Consider the following 25,982-nt stretch of genomic DNA (forward strand, 5'->3'; position numbering starts at 1 on the left):
TTCAATTCTTTATCTTACAGAGAAGACAATGAGGCACAGCGAGAGGCCTCGAACTACCTCATTTACATTTCCATCTCCAAGGTTTTCAGCGGACAGAATTCTAATAACTTGTTCAATCAAAAAAATCGCACGATCTGAATATGCAAGGAAAACGAAGGGCACCACTTCAAATTTGGATATGACTCAAAAGGATCACTATATAAGTTACGAAGAAAAGGACATTCCAAGCGAAATTTCTGGGACAAAAACTGTACAAGATTTTGTACATCAAATGAAGCTGAAATTTTCGGTTTTCATCATAGCACGTAGAGCGTTCAAATTCTGCTTTTAGGGGAATTCGTACTTTTGTCAGTTCGCCGCACCTCCATCCCACCACATTGGTGACTTGAACGTGATTTTTGTTTCATGAAAAGACCTTTGTTCTACGTATTAGATCTTGACATGATATATACTTTTTAGTTCATCAATAATAGCTGATAGTCTGTAAATCGCATCTAGTGAACCAAGGGAGCCATCCTAAGAGAGGACTTTCATAACGCTTTGACCTGAGGGCTAATCAAAACAGGGGCAGAGAAAAACAACATATATTTATAAAAAAACCCTCATTCGACAAGGAAAGAGAAGAAAAGTCAGCTTAACAAGCTACAACACACATTGTGGAAAAGGGAAAGAGATGCAGCAGAGAGGCAAAGCAGGGGTGTGGAAAATTGAGGAGGACGATGACGACAAGGGAGGGCCAAAAGGAAATCGAACTCCCCAACCTCAGTTAAGCACTCTTTTCAAAAGTCCTCGTCCAATTTGAACGCATGGGTTCCACCCTCTTTGCCTCCAGTGACGCTGCTCATAACAGAAGCTTTCTGGTAGTCCCCAACCCTCTTCTCGAAGAAGTTGGTCTTCCCCTGCAGCGAGATAAGCTCCATCCAGTCGAACGGATTGGCCACATTGTACACCTTATCGCAGCCGAGCGCGACCAGCAGCCGGTCAGCCACGAACTCGATGTACTGCGACATGAGGTCCGCATTCATCCCCACAAGCGCCACCGGCAGGGACTCGCAGATGAACTCCCGCTCGACATCCACGGCGTCCGTGACGATCCGCTGCACCTGGTGCTCCTCGAGGCGGTGGTTCAGGTGGCTGTAGAGGAGGCAGGCGAAGTCGGTGTGCAGACCCTCGTCGCGGGAGATGAGCTCGTTGGAGAAGGTGAGGCCAGGCATGAGTCCGCGCTTCTTGACCCAGAAGATGGCGCAGAAGCTGCCGGAGAAGAAAATGCCCTCAACGGCGGCGAAGGCCACGAGGCGCTCGACGAACGACTCGGAGCCCTGTATCCACCGGATCGCCCAGTCGGCCTTCTTGGTGACGCTGGGGACGGTCTCGATGGCGTGGAAGAGGCGATGCTTCTCGGCGGGGTCCTTGATGTAGGTCTCCAGTAGAAGGGAATACATCTCCGAGTGGATGTTCTCGATGGCAATCTGAAAGCCGTAGAACGCGCGGGCCTCAGCGGCCTGGACCTCCTTCAGGAAACGGACGGCGAGGTTCTCGAGGACGATCCCGTCGGAAGCCGCGAAGAAGGCGAGAACGTAGGTGATGAAGTGGCGCTCGTCCGGATTGAGGATCTCCTCCCAGTCGCGCATGTCCTGAGAGAGGTCCACCTCCTCCACCGTCCAGAACGACGCCTCCGCCTTTTTGTAAAACTCCCAAATCTGGGGATACTTGATCGGAAGCATGCAGAACCTCTCTGGGTTCGGCTCCAGCAGTGGCTCTTCCATTCCCGCCGCCATCTTCCTTCCTCCTTCTTCTGCGTTGGCGGTGAATCAGTAATAGCGGATTAGTGTGAGAGGGAGGGCGAGAGAGAAGCTTTTGAGAGTTTAAGCTGCAGACGGAACGGGGGAACAAGTTAGCAATTTATAGGGAAAGGGGAAACGGCGGGAGAGTTCAAATTCACTGGCCTTTCCTTGTGCGGCGGGCCGCGGGAGACTCTTCAGAACCTAAAAGACAATATTGCTCTTCCATACTCTCGAAATAGCATTAAAGCCATCACACTCACTTCCTAATAGTGGCTCTTTCGTGATTGTTTTGAGATTGAAGGCTATTAAGGTTATAAGTGAAGGTGGTCCAGGCTGGTGAGGGGTATTTCGGAAATTAAGGAAAGATTGCAGAGGAAGCCATGGGTACTGGCCAGGCTTGCCAAGGAAGCCATTGGCGTTCGAAAGCCAAAGGTCGCTGCGATGGAGCGTATCGGTGAACCGTTGGAAAAAAAATTAGATAAAGCTTGAAAAATTATTTCAAATGTTTAAATGTTTCAAAATGTTTTTCAAATGTCTTTAAATAATGAAACTAAAAAAAAAAAGAAATCGATACAAGACAATTTTGTGTCCCAAAATTTTTATTCCTTAAGGCTGCGTATTGATTGCGGGGTTAGGAGCGAATGAAAACTGTAGGACGAGAGGAAAGTTCAACGAGACTACTAAGCACCACAAAATTTAGCACACTTTTTTTGTATGATGGGGAGAAAATTAACGTGGAAAAAAGTCGAACCTCTTCAAGTCCGATTTTTTTCCGACAAATTTTTGAGCCGTTATGGCTCAAAATTTTTTTTCTTCTTTTCTCTCGTCTTTCCCCTTCTCCCGAAGCCCCCTTCTCCTCTGTCGCTGCCTCTTGCTCAGGTGGAAAAAGTGGTGGCCGTTGGTAGGGGCGGGAGGGAGAGGAGAGCCGGTCAGATTATCGAGCAGCCATTCGAGCTCGTCGGCGAGTTCCGGTTCTTTGATTCCTCAGTGCAGTGGTTGCAATTCATGGGTTTCAAAAGGATAAGTCTACGCAATTTTTTTGTGGCGCTATCCGTTGAAAGAGGCTGAAAAGAACTCGGCGTCTGAATGAGGCCGTGACGAACCTGATAAAAGATGGGTGGTTTTGTTCTTGCTGGATGGATTAGAAATGCATCCAAGAATCTCCCGAATTTTTGAAACAAACGTTGAGAAAAAGTGCTTATAGTAGGTGTCTCTATGAGAATTTCTCTTAAACGTTGAGTACTTATTTGTTTATTTTTAAATTTTAAATGAAAATCTGTTATTTACCCAAGTGTGATTGTTTTTTTGTAAGTTTTCTTTATAACAATAAATGTCAATTATGTCATCACCTTTTCGGAGAAAAAATTTCCCAAAAGGTAAAGTTTCTGTTGCTCTGTTTGAGTTGGCCTGTGCAATAACAGCCCACATAATTGTTATATTTATATATTGGCACTTCTTTGAGTTTTTACTTATTTGTATATCTTACAATGCCTCTTATAAAATAAAAAAACATTGTATATTTTTTCAACTGCGGGAAGGTAAATGCTTAAGGATCAAGTTGAACTAAACGGTTAAGGTAATCATAGTTTGCAAGGCTGAGCGCAGTGTCCTAAGTCATTCGGAAGCTGGAGGATGCCGGAGCAACCGCCGGTTGCTGCTTGAACATGGCTCGCCGGAAAAAATGGCAGGCTCCCACCGCGTAAGTGTGATATTAAACAGAAAAGCTAGGGCACTTCACCAAGATGGTCGCATCGGAGGACGAGGGCGTCGAAGGTTTCAGACGGTCAGACCATCTGAAACCCTCAACGAGAGTTCTGGCCAGAGAGAGAGAGAGAGAGAGAGAGAGAGAGATAGAGTCACCATTGTCCACCTCCATCCGCCATGGCCATCGCTTCAATCTCCATTGAGGTCGGGATTCGAACTACATACTAACGCTGAATTTGATTATTCTCCATGGTATTAATCATATGTTTAAATAATATATACTTAGCCATTTAGTCGTTATGTTCTTTAATTTTCGTTTCACACACTTGAACAGTTAATTTGAATCCTGTTCATTAATTAATTAAACTATGTACATCTATCGAATTCTCTGTTATGCGGGGAATGTAATCAGGCTTATAACACCACTAAGAGTGTCATGAAAATCAGATTTTGAACTGAATCGGCCAAAAATGCCAACTGGTTCAACCATAAATTCAGCTGAAAAGAAACTTATTAAATCTTTGAAAAAAAAAATAAAATGGGGGAAAATCTATAAAATAATAAAAAGTGAGCTGCCTATTGCCTCCTGCAAAGTTCTAGAAAACATAAATATCTTCCCAGCTAGCTAGGAAGTCTTAGATCTTAGATTTAGTGACTTACCTTTTAAACAAACGAAGCGGCGCCGCTCTGCAGCTGTTGACCAGACAGCCTTTCGGGAGTCCATTAGTGGTGTTACAGCTTGCTCAACAAAAGAAGCTCGGTCATCCAAAAACCGGTTCATTAAGAGGGCAGCTGCTTTTAGATGTTGGTCTTTTTTTTTTCATGCTCAATCTCCAGGCCTTTCTTTTTCTGCTCAATCTCCAAAGATGTTCAGAAGATATTGTAATTTCTAGGGCAAAGGGATAGGGCAGAGCACCACGTTCAATGGCAGTCTCTAAATTAGGGACAGCCAGCAGCTTCCACATGAACCAGACACCATTGCTGAAGGCAGTCATGGCTGCTGATCTTCTGGCAAGCTGATGCCGACCTTTCAGGTATCTTTAAAGGCGGAGGTATCATATGCCCACTTTTTCTCGACGTCTCTGGGCTCACAGGCGGCAGTTTCTGCTGTTGCTGCCATGGAAGAACAGAAGCTGCTGCTGCCATGGAAGAACGGAAGTCGCTGCTGCGTGACACATGGGGGTATCTAAAATGGTGGGCCTTCTTTTTATTCTTGTGGCAGATGAAATAAAAATCTGGTGGAAAAAATGATCAGTGGAGTAATGACCAGCCACCAGTCCAAAGTCTGGTCATCTGAGCAGCAAATACCTCGAGAAATGACGCGGCGTTCTTCGTCTCGGTTTTCATATTGGTTCTGCTTTTGCTGGCTGGTATCAGTCGATACTTTTTTCTTTTTTATTATTATATTAGTCAGTAAATTTTTTTAAAACATTTGTGTATAGCCTCCGGACGAACCTCAGTGCTCAAGGTTCCAATTAAAAATGCGCTGGGAGTTAGGCTTTCGAACCGTCATTGAGAATTTAATTTTGCGTTGAACAAAAGAATGGGGGATGCGTCAAGCACAACAAAAAAAAACATATACTTGATACATGGAGCGAGACTATAACTATCCCAAACAACTTCCTGGTTCTAAATAATTGTAAAAACCCGGTCCACTCCCACACCGAACCCGGTCTCCTGGTTTAGTAGATAACAACCTGCAACTTAATAGATTCAGTTCGACCCTAAGAGGACTAGAAATAAAGACATTCAACTACCTAACATCCCTTTTTTTATTGGTCTCTTACATTTATTTCTTCACAATCTTACACGCAAGATTAAACTTTTCAAAAGTATGGCATTATGCCCACCCACTGCCACAATAAAAACAGGACTCAACCCCACACTATGCTCGAGCTTCCAATTTATTGAATACCAACTTGCCCTCTAGTAGCTCCAATTTCAACCCAAGAAGAGTAAGAATTTTCTGAAGGATAGCTTTAAGTCTATGCTTCCATGAAGGTTTATTTGATAAAACTGTTAAGAGTATTGTCTTCTTGCTTTACCAATGTTAGACCAAAAAACGAAGAATATGAAATTCAGCTGTGCTAGAAATGCGACGTTCATAAGGAGATCCGTTAATTAATTATTTGACCATAACTTTGCCACAAAAGACTTTACATAGGAATTTCTAAAGAATGTGGACCAACAGTTCATTAGTTACTCAACGTATAATTTATTTATGGAAGTCCAATATGCTTGCCTTCTTGCTCGTTAAAATCTCTTGATGTCTAAAGGCAAGCTGCACGATATCGACTTGTGACAATAAGGGAAATTGCTCTCTCCCTCTCTTGTGGATGTAGTAGGCTCACAAGCCGAACCACATAAACTGTATACATACTTTTTCTGTCCATAATCTCTTTCTCAATTAAATTCTCCATCGATCATGGTAGTAGAGCAAAAAAAGTTCATCCTGAGGCAAAAATTCAAGCTTCAAGCAGTGAGACATAATGGAGCAAGAGGAGGGAACTGGGAATGAGAACATGGAAGCATTAACCATCATTCAAACCAGTGATGGATTGACACACATGGTTCTTGTCGATGAACAAGGTAACCAACTATTTGACGTGGCGGCAACTTGATTCCTTAATGGAAAATCCAAGTTAGATTATATTGATTGTAGCATCAAGAGACATCCCATTAATGATCCTAAATACAAAGAATGGATGTCCACTTATGACATTGTTGCATTTTGGCTCCTAATTTTATGGAGCCCAACATTGCAGCAAGTTTCAAGTTTTTCGACAGCATCAATGAAGTTGGCTAGGTGCCAAAGATCTCTATGGTGAGCAGTACAATACTGCCCATATGTATCAACTAGCACAAAAGAAGGCAGTTTGAAGAAGGATGTGTCATCTATTAGTGAATATCTTGGCATGTTTAAAGCAATCTGGGATGAAATTGATATCTACGTGCCATTAACCACTGATCTTATTAAGGCCAAAAAGCAATGTGAACATGATCACATCTTTAAAATTCTGGCCGAACTGCCTAATGACTATGAACAACTGCACAATAAAATTATCATGGCCCATGAACTGTCATCTCTAGCATCAGTTTTTTCTCTTCTTATACATAAAGAGTCTAGGCATAAGCAAAGCTGGTTCAGTGCATAGGGTGTGCACAAAAAATTAGTGCACATGGGGAGCAATGACCAAAATACCTTATTAAAATCATGAAAGAAACTTTTGAAAAGGGTTAAATGGATTGTAAAAATGTGAAAATGACTAATATGTTCACCTCTTTTATATAAAAAAAAATGCCCCCAACCCCCCTTTGGTGCAATTTGTTGTTGCACACCTATGTGCACACAACTCAATCTAAGGCATAAAGCCATGGGTACTCTAGCTGATGGCAGACAAGTGATAATAATGAAGAAATGTTGGCATTTGCAAGTGTTGTCCTGTTGTAGAGCTATATGGTGTTATATATTGTTGTAGCTTTATAGTGTTATATTGTCTCATAGTGTTGTAGTGGCATAGTGCTATATAGTATAATTTATTGTTATTGAGTTATAGTGTTAGAGCGTGTTACATGTTGTTATAGTATTATAGTATAATAGTGTTATATAGCTATATATAGTGTTATAGTGTCGTACAATGTTATATAGTTTTAAAGTGTTATATTGTTATATAGTGTTATATTGTGTTATAGTGTGTTATATAGTGCTATAGTGTTATATAGCGTTATCGTGTTATATAGTGTTATAGTGTCATATAGAACTAGAGAGTTATAGTAGATGCTACCCCAATGAGAGACTCTTTAAATCTAAACTTAGGTAGTGTTTGATGGGCCGAAAATTTCCTGTAGCATAGGAAACATTTTCAAATTTTCAAAATTTTTCTTCCTTAACATACGCATATTTTTTTTTTGAACGTTGAAGCTGGAAACGAAAATATATTTTCGAAAAAATTTTTCCAGCCAGAGAGGTGGAAATTTTTTTCGGAAACTTTTTTTTTACCGTTAGGAGGAAGAATTCCAGCCAGAGAGGTGAAAACTTTTTTCCGAATTTTTTTTTTACCGTTAGGAGGAAGAAGGGACACAGAGGAAGAAGGAAAGGAGGGAGGAGGAAGAAGGGAAGGAGGGAGGAGGAAGAAGGGAAGGAGGGAGGAGAAAGAAAGGAGGGAGGAGGAAGAAGGGAAGGAGAGAGGAAGAAGGGAAAGAGGGAGGAGGAAGAAGGGAGCGAGAGAGGAAGAAGGGAGGTGGAGGAAAAAGGGAAAGAGGGAGAAGGAAGAAGGAAAAGAGGGAGGAGGAAGAAGGAGGAAGAAGGGAAGGAGGGAGGAGAGGAAGAAGGGAGCGAGGGAAGAATGGAAGGAGGGAGGAGAAAGAACGGAGCAAGGGAGGAAGAAGGGAAGCTGAACTCCGCCGCTCTGTTTCAGGAACTACCTGCGCGCGACAATGATTTTGGATCTCAACGTGATTTCCCGTGTAGCTCCGTTGGACATGACAATTGGAGCGTCCACTCAGCTTGTTGTCAAACTACCATCAAATTTTCAGGCAAATCAGAGCTGTTTGTGATTTTTAAAAAATCTGCGAGTGAGGATGGCTCCTGTCCGCCGCCTGAACACCTACGACAAGCATTTTTCACTGTGAGACAGCGTCTGATCAGGCTGAACGCAATTCTTGTGTGAAGCCATTTGAAGCTGATCTTCTGGGCATCCAATCCCCAACATCTTAGCAAATTCCAAACCAAATTTCAGCTTAATCGGAGGTCGGACAGATTTTGTAAAAATCTGCGAGTCATCTCTGCTCCTGAGCACCTCCGTTCTTCCTCCTCACTCCTTCCCTTTTTCTTCCACCTCCCTTCTTCCTCCCTCGTTCCCTTCTTTTCCTAAACCTGGAAATATATTTCTATTTCATCAAACTGAGAAATACTGTCCTTAGGGTAGTGTTTGATGGCTGAAAATTTGGAATTGGAAATATATTTCTTTGAAAAATGGAATGAGAAGAATCTTTCTTATTTCCAATTTTGATGTGTGTGTGATGACTGAGAAATAAGTGTATACATTGCAAAAAGAGCTTAAGAAAGCTTAAGTGTATACATTGCAAAAAGAATGAACACTCTCGAGATTCACGCTGGTTCCTTTTCATGAGAAACCCCACAAAGGGCAGATCATTTTTTAAGAGCACATGAAAAAAACTCTAGTCAGTGGAATCAAGCCACCTGCTCTTTGGAAAATCAAATTACCTTACAGAAATTGTCTGAGATGATAAAGGAGCTTCAAGTTCAATGCCATTGGGGCACCCATAGCCATGAAAGAAATAGGTAGAATAGATTCTTTTAAAACAATAATTGCACTAGCGATGCACTTGTTATGGCTGGGCTTGCTAGCAAACTTATATCTGTTGCTAAAATCAACAAGGACTTAAATTGCAACGTAATTTTTGTTGCTACTAATGTTACTTTTCAGCATCAGATGACCCAAGAAATGATTGGTGAGAAACAACTATCAGATAAGAAGTTTGGATTAAGCTTTGAATGTTGTTCCCGCTACTAATGGAGAGATATATCACTAACATCAATTTCTCTAAAATTTTAGATTATTTATTTCCTAATCAATGTTTCAATGATAGTGAGTGTGATATTGTAGATTTGCTAGGATGAGTAGACCTAAAATTTCTTTATCTGATTCCATTAGGACAAGTTAAAATAAGTCTTAAATCCAATGCAAAGATAGAAAAATAAGTTGGCATGACTTTTTTCTCTCTCTCTCTATTCTATTTCGAGAAAAATCCAAGAATGGATCGCCTAGAGCGTAAATTTCCTCAACTTTCCTAAAACTATCCCACTTCGGATTTAACTCGGATCAAACCCATTCCCATTCAAATGAGTCAAAAGACTCCTTTTCTCTTAATGTGAGGTGATAAAGCACTTGAGACTAGATCAGCCATGACCTAGACCAATCAAATAAAGAGTGGCTCAAATGAGCATACTCTATTCAAAATTTTTTTATTTTTTGAATAGTGAAAAACCAAGGGTAAGTCTTTCTTCATCCTCATCTACAATTTCTGAAAATGCAAGAAGGAAAGTCCAAAAAAGGCTTGGCCCTTTCACTAGTTTCAAGTTCAAGAAGATTGAACCAGTATTTAAAAAAAATAAAAAATTAGGACAGCCCATTTGGATGTCCCCTCCTAGCCAGTTCCAATGATGTAACTAGAAAATTCTGGTTGAGCTGAAAAGGGAACTGGCCATTAAAGATGTTCCCCTTTCCCTTCTTTTCCACTTGAATCCTAACTAGCTGGACAAAGACCAGATTTCTATGGCTGACATGAAGAGACAGCCCCTTCATGCTTGCTTGATTTTCAAGCCAGGCAAGATAGACAAGGAAGCCAAAGTGAGGGAGCTCATTGGTAAGGGAGAAGGTGCCCCTTGCATGCAGCCATTGCTTCCGCCCTATGCCAAAATTATGGAGATTGTTACATGAGTCCTTGGCTTTCCAAAAAATTTGTTTACCACCAAGTCATGATGACTTGGTCCCTATATAAACCATCATTTGCAAGCAGCTAAGAACCCTTGGCAACTTTAGCAACTCACTCAAGCTCCCATGCCACTCCCCCTTGGCATTTTCTCTCAAACTTTCCCAAGCTTGACGTCATTATCCTCCAGCCAAGAGTCTCTTAGTTCCCTAGCTACAATGGCCATCAAGGGGAGGACGTCAGCCTTAGATGCAACCTTGCTCGGCACCAACTTGAGCTCAGCCCAAGGCACCTTCAGCCCAAGCCTCCTAAGCAGCTCCAACTCTAGTTGATCTCTGCCATCAAGGTGCATTCGAGCTAAGCCTTTTCAGCTTGGTTCAAAATCCAAGTCATCTACGCAGCCCCTGCTCTAGACAACTCCCTTGCTCAAGTCTCCTCAGCCTAGCCAAGCTACAACCTTGGTGATTCTGCCCAAAACGTCTCAGCTCAAGACTGTTTTCAGGCTAGGCATCCCTGCCCTGGACGTTTCCAGCATAGGCACCAAGTTGTCTTCAGCCTAGGCGTCCCTATGCGTGAGCCTATTCCGAATCGCTCAAGCCATTGTCCGCTGCAACCGGCTTCCAATCCCCTAAAAACACTCTGCTCCAGTAGGTCGGGTGCTCAAGGCGTCACAAGCAAAATGCCTCCCAAGCTGGTTCAGTCCAGCGGCACCTAGCTGCTCAAGGCATCTTGAAATCAGACTCAACCGAGGTTGGCTACTCAGCCCACCGGCCGCCCTTTGTTCGTGCCGACTTCAACCTCAACACTCAGTCCAGCTCAAGGCCCTTTCCTTCCCTGTTTTGACAGCAGTCCAAACTCATCTTCGCCTCAAGATTTCCAGCAAATCAGGTCAGCTACCTCTCTAACATGCATGAAATTTCATTATATTGCCATGCATGTTTAATTTTTTCCAAAAAAGAATGAGGATCAGAGCTCATTTGTCAGCCACAAAGTGGCTGGCTGCTAACAGGGTCAAAACGACTCCACCATGGCCTGCTTTGCAGCGGCCTTGGTGAAATCGACGCCTCCTTCCATCAAAGTTTAAAAACCAGGGTTTAACGTCCCAACACCTAAATCAATGAATTCCATTTAAGACCAGCAAGTTGATTTTCAGTGTGCCAAATGTTGGTAATTCTTCACCATGATGTAGATCCTAAGCAGTCCTATGGTTTGGGGTCTTTGCCAAGCCATTTAACTCAAGAATGACATGTCTTTAATCACCCCAAAATTTTCCAAAATACTGTATTCGAATTTAATCTTTGGATCCTAAACCCAATCCGGATTCAAAACGAGCCCGGAGTATCCCAAAATGGAGTTCGCCACCCATTTTTAACAAAAACTTTTTCTTTACATTTTAAATAAAAAAATGTGTTTCCTATCTAAACAACAATTTGTATTTCATTTTGATTTTATTTAAATTTATTTTTTTAAAAAAATTGAGGTTCTGCATGTCCCACGATGCATAGTCGCACAACCACGCGTCACGTAACACGTACACGCACGATCGCCTCACGCCGCACGAATGCGCGATCGCATGCACGGTCGCGGCAATGCCTTGTGCGTTGCTGCGTGCATGCGCTGCCAAAACGCCTTCCAGGGCTTGCCTAGTGCGCAGACCCCATTTTTCTTCAAAAGTCAACCGTTGGAGGGCATTTCTGAACGTTTTTAGTGAGCATTAGCCCTGCCTACACTTCAAAAATGAATTTGCAAGCCTAATGGCCAATCATACTCAATCAAAACCTATTTTTTTTTAAAAAAATTGAAAATAATTCAAAATTATTTGAAATTCATATGAAAATGTTGTGAAATTAAAAAAAAAAAATCAAAATCCAAGTGTCTATCATATGATCCCAACCAAGATCCTTGTCTTTGTCAATCAAATTTGAATTGCCATCAATGTCTATCATAATTACTAAACTAAATTGTTAACCCAGACAACATAATCATTAACATTAAGTGATTAACAACTAAAAGTCTAAGTCATTAAACTAAAATGATCACTACAATGGTAATTGATAACACACACACACACACACACACACACACGCACACACACACACACACACACACACACACACACACACACACACACACACACACATATATATATATATATATATATGAATAAAAAAAATGTACAATACTTAATAACATGTTTACTATATACGACAATACATGCTCACCTCCACCCTAGTTAATTGAAAACAACTACAAAAATGGGCCATTAATTTTCATAAACAGTACATGACAATAAACAAAAAACAATAGAGATTAACATGAAGATCAACCAAAAATGAGTTACAGATTAGTTTTTGAGGTTGCCGATTTGCTGGAGACAACTAAAAACTATGGCCATAAAACCAAGAGAACAACGGAAAAACAGAGAGAGACAGAGAGATACCTCAGAAAAGTGAAACCTAAAAACAGTCACAACAGTTTATAAGCCTTCAAGTTCAAGGAGAGAGGAAGAGTTGGCCCAACCGTGAGACTAGGCCTCTGTCAACTGGCTTTTGGAGGTCGCCGGAGACCACTGAAAGTATGAAAAAGAGAGCGACTTAGACGCGAGATAGACAGAGAGAGAAGCGGGGCCAAGGCTTGCAGCGCATCGGGACCGGTGAGGCAGCACACTGGCGGTTTCGAAGCGCCAGTTGTCCTCCACTCCTCCTGCCTGGTAATAGACCCAAGACAGCGACCCTCTTCACTGCTCTTTAGCAAGGGGGAAACTGGAAAGCATCAGAGAAGCCATCACAGGGTCACTCAAAGGTGACCCCTTTGCAGCTGCAAGCCTGCAACAAAGGAGAAGGCCGGAAGGGCGGTGCGTCGCCGTCGAGCACCCGATGCCGGTATCCCAAATCGGTGGCAAAATTACGAGCCAAAATTGGTGGCAACAATGAACACCACCACCGAATAGAAAGCGAGGGCAGTGGGTTGCCGATGATATTTAAGTTCGTTGTGACTTAAGAGAGAGATAGAAATGAGAAATACAGACTATATATATATAGAGAGAGAGAGAGAGAGAGAGAGAGAGAAAGAGAGAATGCATAATAAAATTTGGAGACAAGAAGTCCTTTAGATACAAGAACAAACTACAAAAGCAAAATAAGAAAGAACGAAATATACAAGACAATAACACAATAAAAAAATAAAAGGGTTGGGGAGAGACTAGATAGATGGAGCGGTAGAGTCACCCAGCAGCAAACGAAGGGTGGTGCCAAAGCCGAATAGCAAAGTGGACATCTCTTGCATAAGGCGTGCCACAAAATCTGGTGATGAGAAGGTGCCCCTGAAAACCCTATTGTTGCGCTCCTTCCAAATGCACCACCAAGAGGATATGAGCCACTGTCTCCAAACATGACCCCAAAAAAAGGACAGGTGGGTGGAAGGATAAAAGCGAAAAAGAAGGTGAATGGAGGGTAGGTCTGAAAGACTATTAATAAAAGAAGGCCATGTAAAGGCAAAAATATTATAGAAGAAAGGATAGGAGGTAAAATGGTGAACCCAAAACTTAGTTGTGGTGAGACAGAGTGGACATTGGTTAACTAAACTAATGCCAAGTTGTTGTACGTGGTCACAAGTATTGATGTGGCCAATAAAAACAAGTCAGGTAAAAGCAATGACACGAGGAAAGAGGTCAGGGGACCAAAAGGACCAAAGAGAGAGAGACAGAGAGAGAGGCATAGCTGAGAAAGAGTGCTACCTGAAAGGTCAAAGGCGACACCCACTGACATCGAGAACTTGATTTCCAAACCGATGAGGATACGGTAGAACCACATATTATTTGGGGGGGGGGGGTAAATTTTGACTCGGGTTAAAATATTATTTTTCAAAATCTTTATATAAGACAAGTAAAATTTTCTAAAATTTGCATTGTAAATTAAAAAAAATAAATTGAAGTGGGACCAGGGCCCATGCGAGCCTCCCCTTGGCTTTGGTGAGGTGGCAACTTCTTTGCAGATTTCACCGGCGAACTTCAACTCTAGACTCCATCCGGCGTCCTTCCGCCTAGTACAACAAAAAACCCTTCGGACCTCTGGCCTCCGTCAATGTTGGACTATCGAGAGGGAGACAAATAGATAAAGAAGAGAGATGGGAAATCAGAAAGCAAGCATAAAGTAAAGTCAAGCGGGCAGGTGAAAAAAATCAGTTGGCTCGGTTCCATTCATCTTAAAACCGACTTAATAAACCATTTCATATAAAAAATCATTTTGTACTTAGCTCGGACCAGTCACAACGAACTCAGCAATCCGACTGAGTCGGGCAATTGTGGGCGAGTCATGGGTGATCCGCACAGAGTGAGGTATTACCTCGCCCGATCCTTGACTCATGGCTGGATTTGTTAGTGATCTGAGCTGACTTGGAAATTCTTGAGTCAGTTGGTGAGTTTGCCAACTACAGAAACACTATTTTATTTTGATGACACTATTTTCTTTTGATGTCGGGCAATTCAACTCTCAGGGGGAGCCTATTCCCCCTACTTTGCATGATTATGATAACTTGTTTATCATTGTTGTTGATGTATAGGGAACCATTAACAAGACTCGTGTTGTGAATAAGAGCCCCAAAATGATTATGAACTTGCAATAACTATTGAAGATGAAGATTTTGAGATCAACTCAATACCTCTCAAAAGATAAAAAAGAATTAGGCACACTTCTTCATGCCTATCATATTTTGAAACCTACTTCATTAACAAATATATGTTTTACAACAAAGTTTTATTTTGATACCTAGTTTATTATGAACCTCAACAAAATCCAAGATCAGAAATCTTTTCAAGAGGCTTAAGAAGATCATAATTGGAAGAAACCTATGAACGAAGAGCTCAATGCTTTAAGATGAAATAAAACATGGGAAGTTGTGGTTGCTCGTAAAACACAAACATAATGGGGGTGAAAATGGCACTATAGAGTTAAGTACCAAAGCAATTATGAAAGAACCTTTGCTCCGGTTGCAAAGATGAACACAATGAGAATATTGCTCTCTATAGCTTATAACTTGAATTGGAGCCTTCACCAATTAGATGTCAAAAACACATTCCTACAAGGAGAATTGAGTGAAGAAATCTATGTTTCTACCTCTTGGTCACCTAGATGAAGAGGAAAGGGAGAGCCTGCAAACTCAATAAACTCATGTACAACTTAAAACAATCTCATAGATCTTGGTATATAAAATTAAACTGGACATCGGAAAAAACAGCATACCACAAATATCAACATAAAGGATCTGGGGAAGCTTAAACATTTTCACCAAGGTATTCTACTATGTCAAAGGAAGTATGTGTTAGATATTTTGAAAGAGACCAAAAAAATGGATGCATGACCTATAGACACACCTTGATCCAAACTTCAAGATTCGACCATGTGATGATGAACCAGAGGTTGAAAGAGAAAGGTTTGAATGACTTGTAGGTAAGTTGATATATTAGATATTTTGAAAGTGATTGGAAAAGTGGATGTGTGACCTGTAGACACACCCATTGATTCAAACTTCAATATTGGACCATGTGATGATTAACTAGTGGCTGAAAGAGAAACGTTTCAATGACTTGTGGGTAAGTTGATATATAATTATGTTACTCATCCTGACATATCTTATGTTGTGAATGTCATTAGGATGTACATGTAGAGTTCAAGAGAGTCTCACATGAAAGTTGATGATCACGTCCTCATATACATGAAGCGTACTCCAGGGCATGGACTCTGGTACAAAAGAAATGAGCGGATTGACATTGTCCACTTTACAAATGTTGATTGGTAAGGTGATACAAGCGATTGAAGATCCACACAGGATATTGTATTCTTGTAGATGAAAATATTGTAGTCTGGAAAGCAACAAACAGAGAGTCATGGCCAAATCCAGTGCAGAAGCAGAGTACCAGGCAATGACATTTGGTGCTTAGTGAACTTACATGGACCAACAAAGAATTATAGCTGAATGTTACCAAACCAATAGATATGTTCTCTGATAAAAAGTCTATAATACACATATATTCAAATCTAGTATTTCATGAGAGGTCCAAACATATTGAGATTGATTGTCACTATAACAGAGAAAAAGTCATACATGGAGAAATTAGAACACATTGTATTAAAGGCATTGATCAAGTAGCTGAAGCTTTGACTAAAGGAATTACCAAAATGCAGCTTTATATAGCAATAAGCAAGTGGAGATGTCACAACCTTTATGCTCCACTTGAGGGGGAGGGTTAGAAATAAAACATTCATAAGTTGATTAATTAACTATTTGACCATAACCATGCACGGGAAGACTTTACATATAAAGTTTTAAAGAAGGTTAGTAGGCTCACAAGCTGAACCATATAAATTGTGTGCACACTTTCTTTCTTCATCATCTCTTTCTCAATCTAATTCTCAGTCAATCAAGCTGCATGACCACCTTCCTCTGCACTCTTGATCATTCTACCGATCTCTTTGTTGTCTTTGTTCAATTACATACCAAAAACTAGTCTCTTGTTCCCAATCTTCAAGGAATCAGTAAAACACTGTCCAACAACTCCTTATGACAATCTTCCTTACAAATTAGTATAGTTGACAGTCATAAAGTTGCTAGCGGTCTCTTCTCCTCAGTCCACTTCAATGCCATTACGTCAACAGCTCCACACCATCTCCACCATGTTCTTGGCTTTCAACAGTTTCCAGCTGTCATGAGATACGATCTGTTGCACCAGAATTTCTGTATAATAAAATGAAAAGTCCAATATTTAGCCAACAATTACTGATTTAAGACTACATTCCATTGTCCGAGCTCCTATTGAACATGCAACGAAGGTAGCCTGTTTTTTTTTTCCAAATTTCCTTTCTACACACTTTTACACCTCCACTACTCTGTCACACTTCATAAAAAGAGGAACATTACTTGCAACTCCTTTCTTCCATAGACAACATCAATTTACTAAGAAAACATTAATTTTTGTGCAATCTATCATATGTTGCAAGGTCAAATATAGAAACCAATGCACCATGACTGGAACTCTATTATTTCATATTTGAAGTCTCCATTTCTCTCTAACAGCTCCCACGCTGATCACCCAAATTGCCCTCACCATCAATTAAATGACTGTATTACATCTCCAAACTAATTGGTCCTTTCAATTATGAAGGTGGTCATTCTGAGTAGCAGCTGAAACCACTTCATGAGCCTACAGAATGGATTGGCCTCCTTCCATATTTTCAAGCAAGCTACTATGCAGATTTATAAAGATCCCAATAATTTTATTTATTAAAATCTCTCCTCCCCAATTTGTTTAACCACAACTTAATAGATTTACCATTACCCACGTAACAATAAGCTGCCATCTCAAACCCATTCTCATCCACCCGCATGATCCTTTTCAAGGTCTCTTAATAATTCATAAACTCTTTCCCCTATTAAGATCCCTGTGTCTAATCCATTTCCGAAATGGATGATCTTTATTAACCGTTTGATGAAGGCGCCTGGTGCGACCTGCCCTTGTAGTTGCTGAATGAACACCAATTTGCAGTCATTTTCCAAGATCTAATGGGGTTGAACACGCCGAAGGAGGATAAAAGAATGGAGATTACAATTTCGAGCCCAAGTCGGACAGCAGCCCCGACAGTAATTTAACCTAAGGCTGGGCATCGGGCCGGGCCGGGCCGGGCCGGCCCGATAACAAAGGAAAAATTAAAGCCCGGCAATAGAAACGGGCCGGCCCGAAGCCCGGCCCGTTTCTAGATGGGCCGGGCCGGGCTTATGTTATTACGGGCCTCGGGCTTCAGTTTATGCCCGAGGCCCGGCCCAGCCCGATTGTTAACGGGCCGGGCTTTGAAACGGGCCTATGATTAAAAAATTAAAGCCAACACCAAAGCAGCAACGCTGCTATTTGGTTAGCTTCAGCTGACCAATTCAATACGCTGGAATGAGCAAGTTACAAAGCAAAAGACCAATTCAATAAGCTGGAATGAAACGTGATTAATAAGCAGTAACAGAAATAAAAAGCTTCAAATATAAAAGCATTCAACGGTTCAATGTAATTTAACAAGCAGTAATAGAAAGCATTCAACGGTTCAATATGATTTAACAAGCAGTAATAGAAGCATTCAATGGTTCAATGTGATTTAACAATCAATGGGCCTGCTTACATAAGTTTCACTAACAAATTTGAATAACCTTCTAAGTTGGAAGAACAAATGAAAATCACTTAATTAGTGGCCTAGTTACATATGTTTCAGTTTTCACTAACAAATCTGAATAACCCTCTAACTCTAAGGGATCTATAGACAAATGAAAATCACTTAATCAATGGCCTATTTACATGTTTCACTAACAAATATGAATGACCCTCTATGTTCACCATGATTGCAGCCCTCCTCTATGTCCACCATGATTGCAGTCCTGCTGCTCCTGCACAGCTGCACTTGCAATGGCCCAATGACAAACTTGGATTTCACCTACAAGAGCAACGGTAGGAAACACAAGTAAAAATTAATTCAATAAAACCTACACATATAAAAGGTTATGTTATATGGACATGCTAATTTGAAATATGAATGAAATGTTATAACATTTTACCACAACGAAATATGAATCATGCTAATTCGTTTCCAGAAGAGTCCTCCTTATTTTCAAAACTACAAAAGACACATCACCACAAGCAAACTACAATGTTAGTATATCATACAAAACAAAAGGAATGAGCAAATTTCAACATTAAACAATGAACATCTTACATTTCGCATGAGTTATCTTCATCACGAATCCAACTCTGTGTACAAACTAGTGCTTCAACAGTTTCAGGAGTGGTAGAACATCGATAATCATTAATGATTCTTCCAGCTGTACTGAATGAAGACTCAGATGCAACCGTGGATATAGGGATTGCCAATATATCTCGAGCCATTTTGGATAAAACTTTATATTTACTTTCATTTACCTTCCACCAATTTAATATACAAAAGTTTTCATTGGGCCGAGGTCGTTCTATTGGATCAGTTAAATATGCTTCCAGATCTGTGCGAGGTACTTGAGGAGATACAGAACTCATGTAATATGTGAAGAAGGCATCTCTTGAAAAAGCTGAAGGTCTCTCTTCTTCAAATTCCACATTGGTGTTGTTTGCATTCTCATTTTCTTCATCATATGTTGCATACACATTTTTGTACTCAGCATACAATTCATGAAGACTTCTCTCTACTTTTTCATATTGTACCATTGCATCATGTTCATTTAAATTCTCAAGCACATACTTCAAATATCCCAATTTGGACCTGGGATCTAAGACAAATGCAATTGCAAAGAGGACATTGTAGTCATTTTTCCAATATTTGTCAAATTTTTCTTGCATTTTGATGGCTAATGATCTTATATAATCATTGCCTGCCACACTATGTGTATGCAAATGGTTGCGTACCTTCTGTATTTCTTCAAAAACCACATTAGCTGTTACATTTCTAGTAGCAGAGAAGATATTTGTAACATAATAGAATAACTTCAAAAATTGGCACAAGGTAGTTGCATAAGACCATTCATCCTCAGAAGGTAAATTTATATAATTGGAATCCACAGAAGCCAAATGTTGAAATGCATCTTTGTAGAACAATGCATCTCTCAACATAATATATGTAGAGTTCCATCGAGTTGGAACATCATAGGTTAATTTCTTTGTACCAATCAAGCCCACTGTTCTTATACAATCCTTAAAGGAATGTAACCGCTTTGGTGATCCCTTTACATATTTAACACTTTCACGAACTTTTGAAATTGTATCATGCAGATCCTGCATACCATCTTGAACCATAAGATTTAGAATATGTGCACCACAGCGAATATGCAAATGTTGCCCTTGCATTGGAATAAGATTTCTTCTTCCTAAGTTCCTTTTCAATGTAGTTATTGCACTATCATTCGTCGAACAATTGTCAGCAGTAATAGAAAACAACTTTGACTGAATGTTCCATTTAGAGATGCAATCTAATAAAGCCTCACACAAACTATTTGCATTATGTGGCGGAGGTACATGTACAAAACTGAACATATGAGCATGCAACTTCTAATATCTATCAACATATTGTCCTGTCACGCATAGATAACCCAATGTCTGCTGTGAAGTCCACATATCAAATGTCAATGAAACTCGCTGGGTAGAATCATTTATAAATCCTTCAAGTCGGGCTTTCTCAATCTTGTACATTGACATAATTTCTCTTTTCATAGTTCTTCTAGAAAATGGAACGAACTTATGATTGCAAGCTTGAAGAAGTTTATTATGATATTTATATTCTGCCAAATTGAACGGAAGCTCATGTGCTATTACACACTTTGACATCAACTTTCTAATAGACTCCATGTCAAATTTTTGTATAGATACAGAAGCGGCACCAGAATCATTGACTGCAAGAGCAAAAGTTCTTTGTTTTCCTTCATTGGTTTGCCTACTTAAGCAAGATTTTATATGTCGACTTAAATGGCTAGTTCCATGACCACTGCTTGCTTTCAATCGTTCTCCACAATGTTTGCACTTTGCAAAATCTTCTCCTTTACATGTAACCAATATAAAATCAATCCATACTTTTGAAGTCCTTTTTCTCTTGGAGACAGTTTCTCTCTCGGTAGATGATTCCAATGATTCCATATTAGAAGTTGGACAATATTCTTTATCAGAGATACCGTGCGACATAACTGACATAAGTTGAAATGACACATGTAAATAACCAAAACAATAAAAAGGACCATTAAGATGCACAATGCCTAATTTCATTAATATAGAAATATCTTAATCCGAATTACATGAAACCCTCAAAAACTTAGAAAAACTTCATGGTTAATAATATCATCAAGAGTTATGAGAAGAAATTCAGTTCAAATTTATACCATAATTATGCAACTGAAACATATGGGTGCAATTTAAAAAGGAACAAAAATTGGATCAAGTATGGCAGATTATCAACAAAAATCACGATCTGAAGAACATTGCAGCTTCGCCCACTATATCTGAACAAACTACAGCTTCGCCAACTAAACTTACTCAACTCTTTAAGTTTCCATGAATTTATATGTGACTGAAACTCTGTTACCCCATCTGCAAAAGTCTTAGCATTTGGATCTTCCATAATGTCTTCAACACCTCTATTGATTTTTCATAAGAGAAAGCCCTTTTATCTTATTCATCAACCACAGATACAGCTAATAAACAACTGCAGCATAAGCATACATTAACAGCATCAAGATGAGAACAATACAGACATGTACAGGGTCACATGTTATTTGCAACACCTCTATCTATTAGTTACATTAGAAAGATACTAATAGAGGCACTCATGAATCAATATTGATCTGTACACAATGATAATTGATCTAAGCCATTTGACCATTTTTCTGTAGCTGTTGCAATTGCATAAGAGGAATACGTAAGAATATTCCTGTCAAGAATAACCAGAGCAAGAAGTCGGACAGTGTTCTGTTCATTGGCATGAGCAATCATATAACAATGACCTGAATTTTCAGTCTTCCTTTTCCATGATTTTGCATCGGGGCATGCAGATGCTGTCAAATATTTTATTTGCATTTTTTCCTCTTATTATATGTGCGTGAGCACCAAAATGAAAACAATGAAGAGATGCCTTCATTGAATGGCAGAACAAACAAGCTCTAAGGATAAAATTTTAGCCAAAGTTATATGAACAGTAATAATGGAAGATAAACTTTTGGTCAAAGGCAATGGATGTAAATACCAAAAGCCAAAAGTGTATTTAGTTGCCTGAACGTGCATAGTTCCTGGCTGAGACAAGTGCAATGGGTGTAAATACCAAAAGCCTATGGATTAAAATCATCGGCAACTAGAGGCAGGAATAGAAGACTCAACTTCGAAGATGAGAGCGAGGAAAAGATCGCTCAAATCTATCCAACCTGAACAACGTAAGAAAGGAGAAATAGGACAAGGAAATAGCAGGACAGAACACAATCAATCTAATTCATCGCAGGAGAGAGAAGGGGGGAAGGAGAGGAACCTGCAGGCGTGAAAATCTCAGAGCTAATCCGTTGGTGAAGAAGACGATGAGGGGAACAAAATCTTTGCAGAACACGAAGAGCTCCAGCGCCTTCTTAAACAATCCCTTTTGAAGCAGGATTCTGAACGAGCTTTGAAGACCTTCACGGGCCACGGCAGCCGGCACACGGAGCAAATGTCGTCGGGTCTGTTTACCGCCGACGCCGATGACCCAGACCAACTGGGATGACTGGAGGATGCAGCCGATGGGCGATGGCGACAACCGGAGGAGCAGCCGATGGGCGAGGCAATCTCGGATTCTCGAGTCTGGACGGCGGCGATGGAAGGTTGAAAGCCGAAAGGTAATTAGGTAAACCCTAACTTCAAGTTCATTTTTATGAAGCACTAACTAAGTTCATGTTTCAAAAAAAAAAAAAAAAAAGGGCTTCGCGGGCCGCCGGCGATCAAAGCGGCTGGCCCGAGCCCAACCCGTTAGTTACCGGGCTGGGCCGAGCCCGGTAACTAACGGGCCGAAAAGTAAAATGACAAGGCCCGGGCCCGGGCCCAAGTCGGGCCGGGTACCGGGTACCCGGCGGCGGCCCGGCCCGGTGCCCAGGCTTAATTTAACCCCTAGGACTGTAATACAAGTATAGATTTCCCTCCCCAAAGTCTTCTCCTACTACAATCAAGAGTGGGGATGTGAGGCTTTACAAGCATTCTCGATACAATTTTGAACTCTCCCTCACTCAACAATCATACATCCATGCCAAATCATTCATGCAATCCCTAGAACGAGCAATCCACACCCTTCGCCCTAGGTAAGTCCAGCAGCTTGGGAATGTGTCTTCGGCTAAATGAGCTTTAGAGGATTCCCTACAACTGCAAACCCGAAGGTTGGCTGGAAATAGAATGCACCCCCCACGCAAGTATTGGGGGGGGGTGGGGTTGGGGTTCGGACGTACCTTGCTGGAGCTAGTCCAGCACTCACGAGGAAGAAGGCCAATACAATCCTCGGTATTCAGCACTTTGCCACAGGCTCAGATCATGCGCACAGCAAGATGGTGATCTCCAGCTGAGTCCTCCTCTCTGAAGCACCTCAGCTCACAAGGGAATACAACAGATAACAGTCGTATCAATTCAGAAGTACTGGAAACTAGTAAGTTCTGCACTTCATCAGATTACAGTAGAAACCCCTGTTTTGAGTGAACTAGGGGGTAGCATGCGCTGGATAGACGCCAGCGCTTGTACCTTCAATGATCAGCTCCACAACAGCTTACATCTTCCTGCTGATCAGTCTCTCCTTGCTTGTTCAGTTCTGTGACAGCAGCTTACAGATGCACAGCAATCACTATAGGCAATGGTACAACGGTAACGAGGGAACTCAGAAGATTTAGGAACGTCACCAAGGATCGATTGAACCCCTGTTGAGTGATGAATTAAGGGAAAATAGGTGCCTTGTTCAGCGCTGGCAGCGCACTCTTCAGAAATGCAGATCCAGCTCAAGAACAGGTTGCAGTAGTGGCTTACAACAATGGATCTGATGCTGCAAATGAACGAGCAAATAAAGCAGATGTATATCTTACAATTAATCACGATTCAAGGTCATGGAGAATGCACCAGATATCTAGTTTCACCCAAATCTATGATAGAAATTGGGGAAACTATCGAGAATCCCTCTCGTAGGTGTGGAACCAGCTTCCAGACCAGCGCTCCTTCAAAAAATCATAACTCCATGTACAGAGCTCCAAAAATCATGAAATTTGATCTAGAGGAAGCCAAGATCTGGAGGATTAGACACTCCAAAAATCAGCCCCAAAGTCGCTCCCAATAGGTGACTCGTTCAGGCTTGAAGTTGCGCTTGGTTCTGCTTGAAATCAGCGCGTCGCAGGACTCAGGCAACGTCTGGAGTTAGTTACCTTCAAAAATTCACCAAAATTCAACCGTAGCTCGGATTGAGCTGACATTTGGACCAATGTTAGCTAAGATTCTGATGTACGAACGCCCAAAAATTCAGCTTCAAAGCAGTTTCTAAAAGGTGAGTCGTTGATGATTGAAATCAGCCTAGTTTCTGGTGTCACTCAGAACTGCACTGCCTAATTCCGCGATCTGCCGCCATGATTCCAATTAGCTCCAGCGAACTATCCAAAACAGCTCGGATTCTCCTCAAACTCCACCAGATTGATCCCCCAATAGTTATGGAGACATATGAGCTATTTCTTTGCTCAGATCAACCTCCCGTCACCAGAATTGAGCTGATTATCAGAGATTGCTGTCGCTGTCTTCAGATCAGAAATTCAGCCTCTGTTTCTTCGTCTTCAGTCAGTCGATTCCTCACTGTTTCACTCCATAGCTCGTCGCAAGGAATACACAACAATTAGACACAGATTGCGACAATAAGAATCGATTCTTAAAAGAATTGAGATCGATCTAAGTCGGACATTAGGCGATCTGCCTGAAACAAGGATCGTTCTCACCATAACTCGTCAGCATCTCAAATCCTTTGATCTCAGTCAGATCAGATCGATCTATTCTTCCCGTTAGATGAGTTGAACTCAAATCGATCAGAACGTCAGCATCCTCTCCACTTCTGATCGGGTAAACAGGAAGTTATCGCGGTAGAATATCCACAGAGAAGGATTTCTTACCGATTGAGAAGTTCCTCCGGCTGTCGACGTGCGGTTCAGGAATTCCTCGGATGAGCTACGATCTGCTGCGCAACCGAGTGATCCTTCTTCTGATTCCAGCCTCTAAGCACCTCAAGGATTGGAGAGCACTTGCACTGTGATCGGATCTACTTCTGCACTATATTCAGCGTCCACAGTTCCGGTAGCCTTCCCGGTTCAGCTCCTATGGTTGCAGGCGATCTTCTTCTCCAGCAAAGTCTCCTTCACTGGCCAAGCTTTTGGCGCCACACTTAATCTGCTCAAACACTCTCGCATGGGAGAGAAAAAGTTTCTTTCATTGATTCAATTTCCAAAAGTTACAAAAGTTGGTGCAGTCTCCAGTTTATATACTACTGGACTATCTCGGGTCGCACCTGCTGTCTCGGACTGAGACGAATACAAAACCTGACTCAACAAACAGAAAATTACAATGACTCGTTCTGGGCTTGAACCCAGCCACGATGAGCGTAGGTTAGCCTGATCTCTTGCTAGCTAACTCTGAGTCGGACACACTCTTGGCTACGCCCGGTCTGCCTTTGTCTGTCCCCACTACACAGTCTTCCTCTACTTGACCCGGCCACTTCTAATCTTCATCCCTGATCTGCTGGCTACTGACCCGTTATGCGCTTATCCCTCGGTGTCGTCGGCTATATGTACACATAATACTCCTACTCTGCAATAGTCCTTCTGCTTCCGTCCATGTTCCAAGTGGGTGTGCATCAGCACCACTTGCCAACAAAACTGCATTCCATTCTGTCAAGGGTATAAGACCCACACTACCCTCCTCCTCAGGTTGAGGAAGCTTAGTTCAGGGTATCAAGTGTCATTTATTAATTTATCCCACATATTTCACCCATAATAAGTGATTCATGCATTTCTCTAGGTGGCAAAGGAATGTCATAAGAATAAAGAATATGTGCATCCAGTAGATTACAAATAACGCCAAATGATCTTCAATTAAACACAATCTACCAATGTCATAGAAATTAGCTTTCTATCTTGTTAGCCTGCTTTCAAAATTTTCGGACACCTCTCTACACAGGCCCTCAACCACCTTGCCTTCATATAAAGGAAGTCCTAAATATGGGAGATGCTCAAGACTCCAATTAAGCTTATTCATAATAAGAACAAGTTTCCCTTCATTCACATTAATGGACATGACCTTAGGCTTCATCTGGTTCACTCTTAGACTTGACTTGCTTTCAGTCTCTAGGCAGAATTGATGAATTCCTCTAATAGACCCAGCAGGCCAACAACTAAGACCAACACATTGCCACAACCCTCTTTCTAAACCATCTTCTATCTTCCCCATTGATGATGACTGAATAAGAGACACTTTCCACACATTCCATGATTCTTTCATTCCAAATCTCG

General features: G+C 41.2%; 1 protein-coding gene across 1 annotated transcript; it reads right to left on the minus strand.

The window, feature by feature from the left end:
• Positions 1-570: 570 nt before the first annotated feature.
• Positions 571-1,870, minus strand: LOC116250976 (ribonucleoside-diphosphate reductase small chain B-like). Its single transcript, XM_031625001.2, has one exon. It carries the CDS (start codon positions 1,776-1,778, stop codon positions 780-782), a length of 999 nt encoding a protein of 332 aa, XP_031480861.1. The 5' UTR covers positions 1,779-1,870; the 3' UTR covers positions 571-779.
• Between the last annotated feature and the right edge of the window lie 24,112 nt (positions 1,871-25,982).

This window comes from Nymphaea colorata, chromosome 3 (assembly GCF_008831285.2).
Source record: "Nymphaea colorata isolate Beijing-Zhang1983 chromosome 3, ASM883128v2, whole genome shotgun sequence".
Taxonomy (NCBI): domain Eukaryota; kingdom Viridiplantae; phylum Streptophyta; class Magnoliopsida; order Nymphaeales; family Nymphaeaceae; genus Nymphaea; species Nymphaea colorata.